Source organism: Leishmania donovani, chromosome 21, assembly GCF_000227135.1.
Source record: "Leishmania donovani BPK282A1 complete genome, chromosome 21".
Taxonomy (NCBI): Eukaryota; Euglenozoa; class Kinetoplastea; order Trypanosomatida; family Trypanosomatidae; genus Leishmania; species Leishmania donovani.
This window is the reverse complement of record NC_018248.1, coordinates 64115-76861: the sequence shown is the minus strand read 5'-3', so window position 1 is coordinate 76861 and position 12747 is coordinate 64115. Positions and strand designations below refer to the sequence as shown.

General features: G+C 63.1%; 5 protein-coding genes across 5 annotated transcripts; all 5 read right to left on the bottom strand.

Annotated features, from left to right (window-relative positions):
* Positions 1-935: 935 nt before the first annotated feature.
* On the bottom strand, positions 936-2708 carry LDBPK_210290 (actin-like protein, putative; the record flags this gene model as incomplete). The annotated part of the gene is made up of 1 exon (XM_003860498.1): positions 936-2708. The coding sequence occupies one exon, from the start codon at positions 2706-2708 to the stop codon at positions 936-938; it is 1773 nt and encodes a 590-aa protein (XP_003860546.1).
* Positions 2709-3320: 612 nt separating this feature from the next.
* On the bottom strand, positions 3321-3785 carry LDBPK_210280 (calmodulin-like protein; the record flags this gene model as incomplete). Its single annotated transcript, XM_003860497.1, has 1 exon — positions 3321-3785. One exon carries the CDS (start codon positions 3783-3785, stop codon positions 3321-3323), a length of 465 nt encoding a protein of 154 aa, XP_003860545.1.
* A 644-nt stretch (positions 3786-4429) lies between these two features.
* On the bottom strand, positions 4430-6034 carry LDBPK_210270 (hypothetical protein, conserved; the record flags this gene model as incomplete). Its single annotated transcript, XM_003860496.1, has 1 exon — positions 4430-6034. The coding sequence occupies one exon, from the start codon at positions 6032-6034 to the stop codon at positions 4430-4432; it is 1605 nt and encodes a 534-aa protein (XP_003860544.1).
* Positions 6035-6741: 707 nt separating this feature from the next.
* Positions 6742-9621, bottom strand: LDBPK_210260 (major vault protein-like protein; the record flags this gene model as incomplete). Its single annotated transcript, XM_003860495.1, has 1 exon — positions 6742-9621. One exon carries the CDS (start codon positions 9619-9621, stop codon positions 6742-6744), a length of 2880 nt encoding a protein of 959 aa, XP_003860543.1.
* Positions 9622-10484: 863 nt separating this feature from the next.
* Positions 10485-12659, bottom strand: LDBPK_210250 (hypothetical protein, conserved; the record flags this gene model as incomplete). Its single annotated transcript, XM_003860494.1, has 1 exon — positions 10485-12659. The coding sequence occupies one exon, from the start codon at positions 12657-12659 to the stop codon at positions 10485-10487; it is 2175 nt and encodes a 724-aa protein (XP_003860542.1).
* Between the last annotated feature and the right edge of the window lie 88 nt (positions 12660-12747).

Genomic DNA, 12747 nt, shown 5'->3' with positions numbered 1-12747 from the left:
GCCCTCAAGACCCTCCACCATCTCGTGGATCATGTACATGGTGAGCTGCTTCATCTTCTCCGAGGACATGGTGAACTGGGTGGCGAGGGAGGCGAGCGCGAGACGCTGCTTGATGTAGCGCATCTCCTCGCTATCCGAGTCGCGGATAGCGATGTGGCTCAGGAGGTTGTTCACGCGGGTGGCCATTGTGACGGAGTGAAGGGTAGTGGGGAGGGGGGGTATGAGCGGAAGAGGAGAGAAGAGATGTTGCTTGATGAAGAGTTGATGGTGGTTGTGGGTTGGCAAGGACGCGTGGTTTGCTGGTCGAATTGGAGGTGTGTCGTTGCGGGGTGCGGAAGGGTAGAAAGGTGAGGAATGGTGACAGGGAGACATGTCGGGGAGGTCTGACGGATGCGGGCAGGTAGACGGGAAGGAGGAGACGATCTTTCCCCTCCCCCTCTCCCCTTCTTTGTATGGCTGTGGGAGGTGCGTGTGCGTGTGGGCTTCAATGTGAGTGATGTGTTGCTGGAGAGGGGCGCGAATCAGTGGCCGAGAGCGGACGTGCCGGTTTACTCCACCGACGTCTCCTTCTGCCTTTCAACGGGCATGTAAGGAGGGATTTTGCGGATCACCCGCACGTATGATGCCGTAATCAAGACAGAGCCGGAGGGGTGGTGCTGGTGGGGAAGAGGTCCGGGAGGAAGTGCAGAGGATGCCGGGACCATCACTGGTACTCCCTACAGCGGCTCAGGCCGCGCGAACGTTGTCAAGAGTAATGCCAGCGACACACACACACACACACCAGATGGAGTGATAAGAATGAAGGGGAGAGAGGGAGCAGGGAGCAGCGGATGCCACCCTGGTGCTGCAGGACGCAACGATGGCTTTGCTCAGCACAGACACGGTGGAGCCTCCACCGTGGGCCGCACGTGCCCCTCCCCCATCCACGTCTCTCATCACAACATGCGCTCTAGCGCGTGCTGGAATGTCTCCACCGTCACTCGGCCTGCTGGTGGGTGCTGCAACTCGATCCCTGACCGCTGATGCACCAATGCGCGAAGCCGAAGTAGCTCTCGCTGCGACGCGCCGCCATTGCTTCCGCCGTCCACCGTCGCCGACAAGAGGCACCACGCACCGAGCAGTGGCTGCAGGGAGAGGTCTGTGGAGGCGCCGCCGGCCGTCAAGAGAAACTCCGGCAGCGCCGGGGTGGCGGAGAGGCATGTGGCACGATCCGCGCAGGCTTCCGCGGCACCGTGCCGGCTGCTGCTGCTTTTGCTACTGCGCTTGCTATCCTTCAAGTCCAAATCTGCGTCGCAATCCGGGGACTGCGGGGCCACCGCTGCCACCTCGGCCTCCAAGCGATCGCGGAAGTTCGGCTGAGAGGCTGTACCGCCGTACACGCAAACATTGTGGAGCAGCAGTGGCCGGAGCAACTTCGTTAGATGCTGGAGGAGCCCTCGCTGAAAGATGCCCTCTGTGATGGCCTGGGCTACACCTTGCTGGTTAATGCCGACATCAGCCGGCGTGAAGAGCAACTCCGGAATCAAGAAGCGCTCCTGACAGAGCAGGAGGTGCTGCAGCGCAGCGGCATCCACGCCACTCGTCTTTGGCAGGCGCGACGGCAGCTCAGCCTCTAGCACACCGAGGGGGAGGAGAGCCGGTATCGTGGGTAGGTAGTAGCGGATCGGCACATCTGGTGAGGTCAAAACACCCGCCGCTGGCGCGCCGGGCCTCTGGGATCGGGGAGATTGCCCGTCGCCGCCGCCGCCGCCGCCGCCGCCTTCTCTCCGCAGCGTCGACACTGTACCCACAACCGCCTCCACCTCATCCCGGGCTCTGCCCTTCCACAGTGCAGCATAGCGCTGGAGACTGCGCCGCGGGTGCCGTGCCACGACGCAGCACTGCTCCTTGACGTGATTGATGAGCCACGTGTCTTCCATCACGTTCATCTGCGAAAAGCTGATGTACTCCTTCAGTCGGTTAGTGAGCACCTTGCCACCCACGTCGAGGCGCACAGCAGAGCTGTGCACAGGGATGTAGTTCACATAAGGGACGACGGTGGTGGCAGAGAAGCCGACATCCACCATGATAGCCATGCCGCCACCGGTGGCGCTGTTGCCAGAGCAGCCGGGCGACTCTTGCGCATCGGTGTCGACGGTGCTGCGGGGACGCTTGCGGGCAGCGCTGGAGGGGGCCGATGCGCCCCTCGCAAAGTTGTAGGCGATGAGACTCATAAAGCTGCTGCTCACGATTGTCACGGAGCCGAAGCGAAAACTGCGCGTGCACAGTAGCCAGAGCAGCTGCGCCACCGCCTTCGGGGCGGCAAAGGGCACCGTCAGCCATACATCCACCTCCTCCTCCGACTCGATGGAGAAGTGCTGCAGCACGTGCTCCCACACACGCGCCTGCAGGCCACCATCCACGACGAAGCCGCGGTCCACTGGCCGGCGCACCATGAGCCCGTGATAGTGCGGCAGGTGATCAAGCTGGTCACCCATGATACCTGTGCCAGCGTACACAGCAGCCCCTACACAGTTCGGCACGACAAGCACCTTGGGCGCAGGCGCGAGAGTAGTGGCCGTCGCTGCTACCTCCCCATGCGTCGAGCTGTTTGTGAGTGCTGAGGCATGTGTCGCTGCCGACCTGCTGCTGGTGTCGGCCGAGGCGGGAAGATAGAGAGCCTTGACGCTGTAGCCCCCGTTGTCAATGAACAGCTGCACGCGCGGCATGATCTACACGTTTCGACTTTGGCGCTGCTGGTCGTCAGCCTCCCTGCTGTGGTGGCTTCGTACACCGAGCTGGTGCGCACGCATATTTGCAGGGGGAGGAAGGGGAGAAGAAGAGGGGAGGGGGTGGCCGATGACAGGGACAGATTTGAGGGGAGGAGGAGGGGGGAGGGGCGGCGACACGCACAACAGGAGAGGGGGTCGAGAAGAACCCCCCCTTTTCCCTACCTCATCCCAGAAGGATGCATCGGAGCGATAGGACGTAGAGCGTCGCCCTTGTTATCCACGAAGCAGCCAGGTGAAGTTGTTCACGCACGCACGCGGGAAAATGGCGAGGTGGGGCTGGGGTGGCGGTGGGGAGCGAGAAGGGGGAGAGAGAAGCGACCGATGACGCATGTGTTTGCATGTCTGTGTTGGCCGCCTGCTGTCGAGCAGCAGACAGCAAAGTGGGCTGGGAAGCACTCTTGTACATTCAAGCAGCGAAAGGGAGCTGCGGAGACGGTTGGAAAAGGGCGACTCAAGAACACAAGTGAGAGAGAGAGAGGGAGAGCCACACCGACACACGCAAGGACGTGCGCGCGTAAGGTGGAGGGCCTTCATCCTCGTTTCTCTCTCTCACAGGCGCTCCTCTCCCTCGGTGGGCATCAGCAGTTGGATGATGTCGTCTACCATAATCATGCCCTCTCCGTCCTTCTCCACGTCGCACAGTATCTCTTCCGCCTCCTCCTGCGAGATGCGAGCGCCGAGGTTGACGAGGATGTGCCGCAGCTGCGTCGTGGTAAGGTAGCCGTCGGCGTCGTCGTCCAAAACCTTGAGTGCAGCGTAGAGCTCTTCGGGGGTGGTGCGTTGTGGGTAGAGCTTTTCGTACAGCGCCAGCGCGCTCTCCTGCGATACACGTCCTTGCTCCTCCGGGTCGACAAGGGCGATGTAGCCTGCAATGTCGCTCTGCGAAGGGTAGAGCCCGATGGCACGCAGGTAGGCCCCCAGCTCATGACTGCCGATGAAGCCGTCCGAGTCCTGGTCCAGCAGCAGGAACTGCAGAGACGCACAAGTTCGCTGTGCCTCCGACAGTACGCTCATAACTCTGTGTGCGATTGTGCCAGGAAAGCACTGCGTCAGCGGAAAGAAGGGCGGTGAGAGCACACTGGCGGCGCTGGTAACGATTGGCGTGGCTGTATCTCACGTGTGTGCGCTGTGACATTGCTGGTGGAGCATGTGGCGGAGAAAAGGCGGAGTGAATTGGGCGAGTGCGGGCATGCCGCCAGAGGGCGAGCTGAGGCGCCTAAGCAAGAAACAGAATCCGCCGGAGGAGTGAAAACACGTGCGTGCGCATGGCTCGGCGCGCGTCCTCCCCACCGCTACGGCGCCGCCGTACGACGGCATGTACATCGGTGTCTTCTGTGTGAGTGTGCGTGCGTGTGCTAGCCTTCATCTCTGCACGCGTGCGAGGCGTGCCGCAGTAACGCGAGACCGCCGCGCACATGGCGCGCTCTTGAAGAGCCGTCACGATGATTGCGGGGCTGACATGCCTCGCCCATACATTCTAAGGCGAGGGGACGTGCCTCGGCTCTCGATAATGGGTCCTGTGCGAGCGCGTGAGTGGCCACGAGTGACCAGCTGTACATGACGCGGCCCCAACCGCTCCCCCTCGCCCCTCTCCAGGCGCCTTTGGTTGACTTGGGGGCAACTGGCACGGTGGAAGGGAGAGAGGGAGGAGAGGGGCTTCAGAAGAAGCCGAGGACCGCCTCGGCTAAGCGGCACACACGGTCCAAGTCGGATGCATCCTCCTCGTCTACCGCCTCACAGTGGCCGAAGTACTCGAGCAGTCCACTCACCAGCTGCGGCATCGCGCAACGCTCTAGGAGGAAGTGCCACGTATCTTCCCCCGCGACCGATGCGCCGCTGTGCGGGTGGTGACCGCGCATGGGATGCCACTGAAGCAGGCTGAAGCGCAGCACGGCTTTCGTCCCACGGTGGTGCGGCTCGCCGGCAATGTCGGTGGCGCTGGGTGACGGCGCAGCTGCGGGCGGCTGAGGGTACATGGCGTACATGTTGAACGCGCCACCACTCTTGCCACCTCCGCCATGGTGTCCACTGTCCACGACCATGAGCAGCGACAGAAGCAGCGCCAAAATGAGCTCCAGCACCTCAAGCTGCGGGCGGCGCAGCAGCAACTCGCGCAGCGTCAGGGCTAATGAGCGGCGCTGAAGGGTATCCAGCAGCGGGATGAAGTAGCCAACGGTCTCTGCAATCTCCCGCCACACGCCCACCGTGTACGGCCCCACCTCACGCAGCTGCTGCAGCGCGCCGGCGTATGCGCCATGCTGAAGAAGCGGTACACGATTTGCCGGGTGCTGCGCGCACACACGCCACACATGCAGCACACCGCGAGCAATGCGCAAGTTCTGACGGTGGCGGCGAAGGGCGCCCTGCAGCACATCAAGCACGCCGTCGCTGTGGGCGACAATGTCAGCGAGGGATGTGGGAGTGCCTTCTTCGCTATCGACCTCTGCCTCGAAGGGCCACGGAAGGTCCACCAGGGCGGCACAGAAGGATACGCCCTCCACCTGCAGCGGCACCGCGTCTGGGTGACGCCGCATGGCGGACTCCATCTGGTACACTAAAGTGGTCTCATGAAGGGCGACAACCAGAGGTGCAACGCAACGGCGCAGCGACACGCCGCCGTCCAAATTATCATCGTCGCCGTTGTCGCTGCCTACGCACACGGTCACGTCCTGCACCAGCGCTGCGGTCGCGGCGGAAAGTGCTTCGACAAGCACTGGCAACACGCCCTTGTGCTGCTCCAAGACCTCCGCCAGCATGACAAGCAGTGGATCCAGCCCCTCCGGCAGCGGCACCATCGAGTTCACCTGCTCCCGGTACGCCCAGACGTCGACCATCACACGGCGTGTTTTGTATGCCGTTTGGCGGTGTCGCAGCATGGGCTGCACCACACGCAGTGCCTGGGCCACGAGCTGCGGCCGCTGGCTGCACAGACATGCGACCACCGCTTCAGGAGCCTCCGTCTCTGCGAGGCGACTTGGCTCGTCCTTGAAGGTGGATGCCTCCTCGATGGCCCAGTAGCGCACCTGGTCTAGCAGATCGACCAGTACCGCGACGCGATCCAGCCCGGCGGCGGTGGAAGGGATCGCAATGCCTGAAGCGTATCCACTGGGTGGGTGGCGCTGCCCACACAGCTCGAGCCGTATGCGCTGCATATGTTCCTCCACCACCGAGAGTGCGGGTGGCTGCCGTTGCGTGGCTGCCTCGTCGTCGTCATGGCCGCCGCGGACGATGTCGGACGTGCCGACGTTAACCTCATGCAGCATTTCTTTTGATGAGAGCAGGCGACAGAAACAGGTGCGCTCGTGTTGCTGCGACGTATGTGTGTGCGTTGGAGTGAGACAGGTAAGCGAGAAGGCGAGATCGAGTGAAGCATGAAGGAGGACGTGAGGACGGTGGGTGAGGAGGTGAGACGAATCGCCAGAGCCGGCTGAGCGGCTGTGCCACCGACTGACATGTGCACACATCGAAGAGAAAGAGGGGCGAGGGGATCAGAGTTGGCGTGCGTGTGTGTGTGCGTATGTGGGTGTGCGCAGCACGTGGTACACGTCACGGGTGACGCAACATCACGACTTTAGCCGCTGAGTTCCCACAAAGGCGAGGCGAAAAGATTCACGAGGCGGAGGGGTGGGCGGGAGGCTGTGCAATCGCGGGTGGCGGTTGGGAAAGATGGTGAGCAATACACCGGACAGACCTGCCATAGTTGGAGAGCGTCGAAACCGAAGGATGCGAGCGCATGTGTAGCGGGACATAGGAAGGTGCAGCGAAACAAAACTGACGACGGCGCACCACTGGCGAGTTGCGCAAGTAAAAGAGAGAGACGTGAGGCAGCCCCTGGCGCTGTGTGTAGCCAGTGCGCACGGAGATGTCCGATGCGGACGTAGGCAACAGCGAGGGAAAGCGCGCCTTCACCGCCGTGCCGCTGTCTCCCCCCTCGGACGCGCTTTTCTCTTGCACAAGTGCCCGCGTGCTATCACGACACTCGCGTCGCTCCAGGCGCTGCTGGGGACGGTGTGGAGGCCAATGGCCCGGCAGCCATCTTGTCTGCCAAGTTCAGTATGTTGATGGGCGTCTTGCCGTCCGTGACGACGAAGCCCTGCAGGCCCAGCTCGCCAAGAAGCTTCGCCTTCAGCTCCGGCCCCGCGTTCGCAATCGCGATGAGCGTCTCACTCCCGAGTGAGGCCATGATCTTCTCGTACTTTGTCGCTTCGATGTCGGACAGCTTGCGGATCTTGTCGATGGCGAGGTTGTTCATGGACTGGCGGTGTGCGAGGTCCAGCTCCGCCCGCTTGCGCAACACCTCCAGCTCTGTGTCCATGCCGACGGAGTGGGCGGCACAGCGAATCGGGGTGGCGTCTACCTCTCCCTGCGCCTCTGCCAGACGCGCGGCGCTCTCAGCCAGCGCCTGCGCACGACTGGCGCCGGCCTGCTCCAGCGCCGTGTTCTCGCCCATCACGCGCAGCAGCTCTGTGCGTTGCTGCTCTGCCTTGGCGCGGTCACGCATCACCTGCAGGTCCAACGCACCCTTCGCCTCCTGCTCGAGGAGCGCCGCTTGGTGAGAAGCGTCGCTCTCCTGCGCCTTGGTGATTATTTCCACCGCGAGCTGCACGCTCTTCGCCAGCGCGGTCCGCGTCTTGATGTTCACCGGCTCCACGCTCTGCACATCTACCGTGGTGATGTAGAGGCCGTTTGCGGTGAAGCACAGCGAGTCGCCGTGGGAGACGATGGAGCCGTCCTCAGCCGGCGTGAAGATCGCCTGGCGAATGAGCGTCGACGAGTTGCAGTGGAAGAACTCGAAGGCCTGTCCCGCAATCGCCGACCGCACACGACTCGCCAGTGCCTTACACGCCTCCCCGATGAAGTCCGGGATGGTGAAGGCCAGCTCTGGGTCCACCATGCCCGCCTTGCCGCTCGAGTCTACGGAACCAAACTCCCAGTTGTAGGCGAGGTGAAGCCGCAGTCGGGCGTGGTCGCGTGTCTCGACTTCGATGACGTCGGCCATGTAGTCTGGCCCAAGGTAGAGGCTTAGCGAGTGGATCTGGTGCGGTTCCTTCGGACGTCCGCCGGAGAGGGAAAGCGGTGTGAAGTGCTCGTGCGGCTCCAGGAACACCGTGGCGGGGCCGGCCACAACGCGGCTGAGGCCGGTGCTCGTGTCGTAGAGGCGCACCAGCGTGTTGTGCTCCACGTTGACGGTGATGACGTGATAGCGACTAATGTGGCGCGAGAGGCGCGGCGGGTGCGCGTTGCGGGTGGCGGCGTCGAGCAGCTGCAGCTCGTCCGCGCACTCGCCTCTATCCATGAAGTCGTCGCTAGAGTCGAGGCTCTCGCCACTGCTGCTAGCGCTGTAGCAGCCACCCCCGGCCACCTCAGCGGCGGCGGTGCTCGACGCTTGCATGTCCCACTCCACCCTCGTGGCCGCCCACCCTTCCTCCAAGGAGGCTTCCGCCCTTTCCTTGGCGGACATGTCCGTTACCCGCAGCGATTGCCGCGGCTCGGCCAGAAGGCGACGCACATAAGCACCGATGGGGCGCTCCCACAGCTGCTCGTCGGCGCCCAGCATGAACGGCTTGCCAAAGACCGAGCGCACCTTGCCTGTGTGGATGTTGCGCACGTAGACGCCGCAGTTCTCGTCGACCTTTATGATGCGCCGTCGCTCCACCACCCGCGCGTATACTGGCGGGATGTACTGCCGCGGCCCGCGAACGAGCCAACGCGAGCCGCCCTCTCGCACAGTTCCATCCGCCTCCGTGTACGTCTGCAGTGCGACATGCAGCAGCGCTTCGTCCTCGCTCAGCACCAGCGCTGTGAGAGGTTTCGTGCAGTGCTCACCGGGCTGCAGCATGAAGCTCTGCTTCCCCAGGCGAACCTCGGCTTGGTGCAGCCTCGCAGTTCCATCGGCGCCGACGGGGTTGATCACGACGCAGTACTGCGTGGCAGTGAGGTGCACCTGTCTCCTCCGGCCCCGAAACGTCTCATGCGGCCGTGGGAGGTACGTTCCGTCCTTGGTGTCCGCGTACGAGATGAGGTACGGCTTCTGCGCCTCGCGGGCAACCTGCAACCCCTCATCGTAGAAGGCTTTGTAGGAGACGAACGTCAACGCCTCGAAGCTGGTCAACACGTACGCGTCACGCACCTGCAGCGTCACGGCGGGGTGGGGAAAGAAGATGCCATGCGCCTGAACAATCCACTGCTCTCCAGCCACGCGGGGCACACCGTCATCGTCCACGAAGTCGTACTTGGCCGACAGGTAGCACACCTGCGGCGGTGAGACGTACACACCGGTCACCTTGCTCACGATGCGCTCGTCAAGTCGTGGGGTGTAGAGGCCAGGTCCTTTGAAAAGAAAGCATTCCTGAGCGGCGCGGTGCACTGCCGCACCCGTAACGGGATCCACAACGTCATGCGGTGCGAGTGCTTCCAGAGTGAGCGCCTCTGAAGCCGTTAGCAGCGGCATGGGCGATGGCTCGTCGACAGTCTCGCCTGGCAGGAGCGGGAACGGCGACTCGTCGAAAAAGCGTAGCTCACTGCTGCCATATGGCATCTTCCAGCGGCTGTACGGCAGCGCCGCCAGGCCCGTGATGGACCCAGGTGAGCTGCGCAGCAGCGTGTACACTGGCGGCGCATCGGCCTTATCTTTGAGAGAGGTCGGTACCGCATGCATCGGATTCTTCACCGTGACGAATTGGCTGGGCGGCACCACAACGCATGGCTGCGGTGTTTCGTGCAACTGGCGGTGATGGTCGTACAGGGTGTAGGTGATGGGACCGACAAGGGTGAGCACCTCACACGTGTTCGTGTCCTCCACGTGCAGGTACTCGTGCGGCATCAACTTCACTACGGATGCCGTGCTCATCGTCTTCGCCTTGCCGTCCGGTGCTGTGGTCGTGTTTTCGCATGTGTGACTGTACTTCGATCTGTGTCTGACCACGAGCAGGAGGGAGCTTGCCAGACTAGGTGGCGGCAACGAGGCAGGCACACGCCGTCGTAGAAGTGTGCGCAGCCCCTGTCCTCGTCGTCTTCTCGCCGATGATTGTGTGCTCTGGAGAGCGAGCGACAAGGTGGTGACTTGGCGTGGGTGTATGTGCGCGCACCTGCACAACATGTGCGTTGGTGCGGTCGAGGGAGGAGAAGGGAGGGGGAGGTTGCGCCCAGGAGGCGACGGAGATAGCAAGACGTACGCATCTCGAGCCGTCTCCTGTTTCAACGCCGCAGGAGTTGTGAGGGCTCCGTGTCTCTCTCTCTCTCTGCGGAGCCCCATCCGGTAAGACGACATGCACAGCACAGACACACACCCTCGTGCCTCTCCACTCCTGAGAGGGAGGAGGGAGGGGGGGGGGAGGCGGAACGTGCGCGGGTGGTGATACCAACGGGCGGCGATGACTCAAAACATTATGCGAAGAGCTTGAAGCGAAAAGGAACACTTGATGGCGAGAGACAGAATGCGTGGAGAGAACGGAAGAGCGGGGGGGGGGGAACCGTCTGCATACCGCCGCTCTCCGCCCACACAAAGGCGGACAGAGGGGGAGGGGGTTCTATAGACACATCAACGGGAGCGAACACGACACCACAAGAAGTCAGACGACAGCGGGAGAAGGCGGCGGTGGTGGCACGCGCAGAGAGAGACACGCACCCGCATTGACTGGGACCCGCTCTTGATGACGCTGCGCAAGTGCAGTAGAGAGGCCAACCGCCTCAACTCACCATGCAGTGCCCCGCTCACTGCAGCACGGTGTCGGTGCCCGCCGCCGTCCGCACCGCCAGAGCCAGCAGACCGAGGAAAGAGGATGCGTTGTCGGCATCGTAGCACTCCGCACCACAGCTAATGCGTAACGAGGTCATGAAGATGTGCACTGCGAGCCAGTAGTCCTCTGGCATCACTCCGAGGTCGCGATGCACGCGGCCTATGCCCTCAAGTACTTTGGCGATCTCCGCCCACGGCGTGCCCAACGCCACGCCTCGAAGTGCCGCCACGACGATGCGCACGAAGGAGCGAGCGTACATCGTCTCTGAGTCGACGGGTGGGGTGTACACGCCACCCACGGCATCGCACACATCGGGCGGCAGAAGCAACGCGTCGCGGCTGCCGCCGGCGAGTTCGTCACGACGCTGAGCCTCGACCTGCTCCTGCTCCAGTGCCACGACTGTCTCCATGTCCGAGAAGAGTGAGCGCACGAGAGGGTCGGGCAGCACGCGGGATACCCCGACCGACACCGTGCGCATGATCTCGTTCAATAATGGCGCCAGTGCCGCCGGCGGTATCAAAGAGAAGGACTCGCGTGCGCGCAACGCCGCCTTGGCCCGCTGCATCGCGACGACTGGCGAGTCGCCCAAGGTACGTTGCGTGCTCGTAGTGAAGTTGCGCACCATTACGTCGACGTCACCCACCGGCGCTGCCGAGAGCATTGCCCACGTCCGCAGGCCCTGCTGCTGCAGAGAGTTGGGCAGACTTGAGAGGCCGGTGAGGTAGTCGTAGCTTGCGGAGAAGATGTTCAGCGGATCCTGCGCAATGACGCTGGCGTTTCTCCTGGCAACCTCCTCGATGCGGCTGCGCAACGCATCGGAGAAGTAGTTCCCCTGACACGGCATGGACGTGATACGCAGGTTGTTGCGCACCAGCCGCAAGAGCTGCTCGCCACCGGCCTCGTGAATGGTGTTCTTGGAGAGTGATACGCGGGCAAGGTAGCGGTGGCGTCGGAAGAGGGCGGAGAGGCGCGCACAGGTGAGGTCGCCGAGGTGGTTGCCGTCGGCGTATAGGGCGCGGAGGTTGGCGCAGTAGGCCAAGGTGACCAGAAGAGGCGCGAACGCGTCCTCGCCGAGGAGCGCTGGTCGCAGGTCCACAACCGTGAGCGTGTTCCAGCGATGGGGGAACGACGCGTCGGCCTCGCGCTGACGCGGCGCCTCGGCGAGTCGCTGCGTCACCACGCTGCTGTGCTTGATGATGGTGTTGCTGTAATAGCCGAAAAACTGCCGGTGGTGCTCATAGAGCTCTGTGAGGGGCATGGCCCCGTACGGGGCATCGCCTCTCTGGGTGAGGGCGAGACTCATCCTCGGCACCGGGTCTGGCAGGCTCAAGAGGCAACGTACGGCATCGTCGGCCTCCAAGGCAAGGCGCACCTTCTCCGCGAGACTGATGACACGAACCATTGCGTACACGCTGAGCGCCACGCCACTCACTGCATCACCTCTGCTGTTGCGGTCCCTTACGCCACCGAGCACACCGCCGCTGCTACGGCTGTTACCGTCGCCGGCTCTTTGCGGCTGCGGAGACCGATGGTCCAGCTCCGCCACATCCACCTCGCCTGTCTCCGACTTCTGGATCCTGTTGGACCACACCGGGATGCGCACAACAGTACACATGTCACGGATGGCAAGGTAGTTGAGCGAGGGCAGAAAGACATCCTTAGTCCCCACCGGCGTTGCGTCACCGCCGCTGCGCGACATGCCGACCTCGATGCGAACCGAGGCTGAGGCGTAGCTCGGCGCCGGATCGGCGCTGTTCGTCGGCGAGTCTAGCTGCAGAAGCGCGCCATCCTGGTCCTCGACCGAGGGCACCTCCCCCACCGCCGCGTCCTGGGCCAGCTTCAGCATGACAGGGAGGAAGGCAGCCTTCTGGCGGTGGTGTCGCGGATGAGAGGCACCGCGCTGAGGGGTGAGCGAGCTGGCCGGGCTGGCCTTGAAGTCGGCGGAATCGATCTCGTAGAGGGGCGAGGTAGCGTCTAGACCGAAGACCTCCTCCGTCTTCGCATACGGAGCTCTGGCGGTGGTGTGCAGCTTGATGCGGGCATTCTGCCGCTCCAGCTGCGCCGCCACGGCTTCATCATGCACCTCATGACCGATGATGCTGACGGCGATGGAGCCAAAAAAGATGATGTCGCGCCTACCGCTGCTCATTGTGTATGCAGTGGAGGTCGTACCCACGCGTCCTTTTGCCCTGCCGCGGGTTTGCGAAGTCGGTCAGGGACGAAAGCGGCAGGTACGC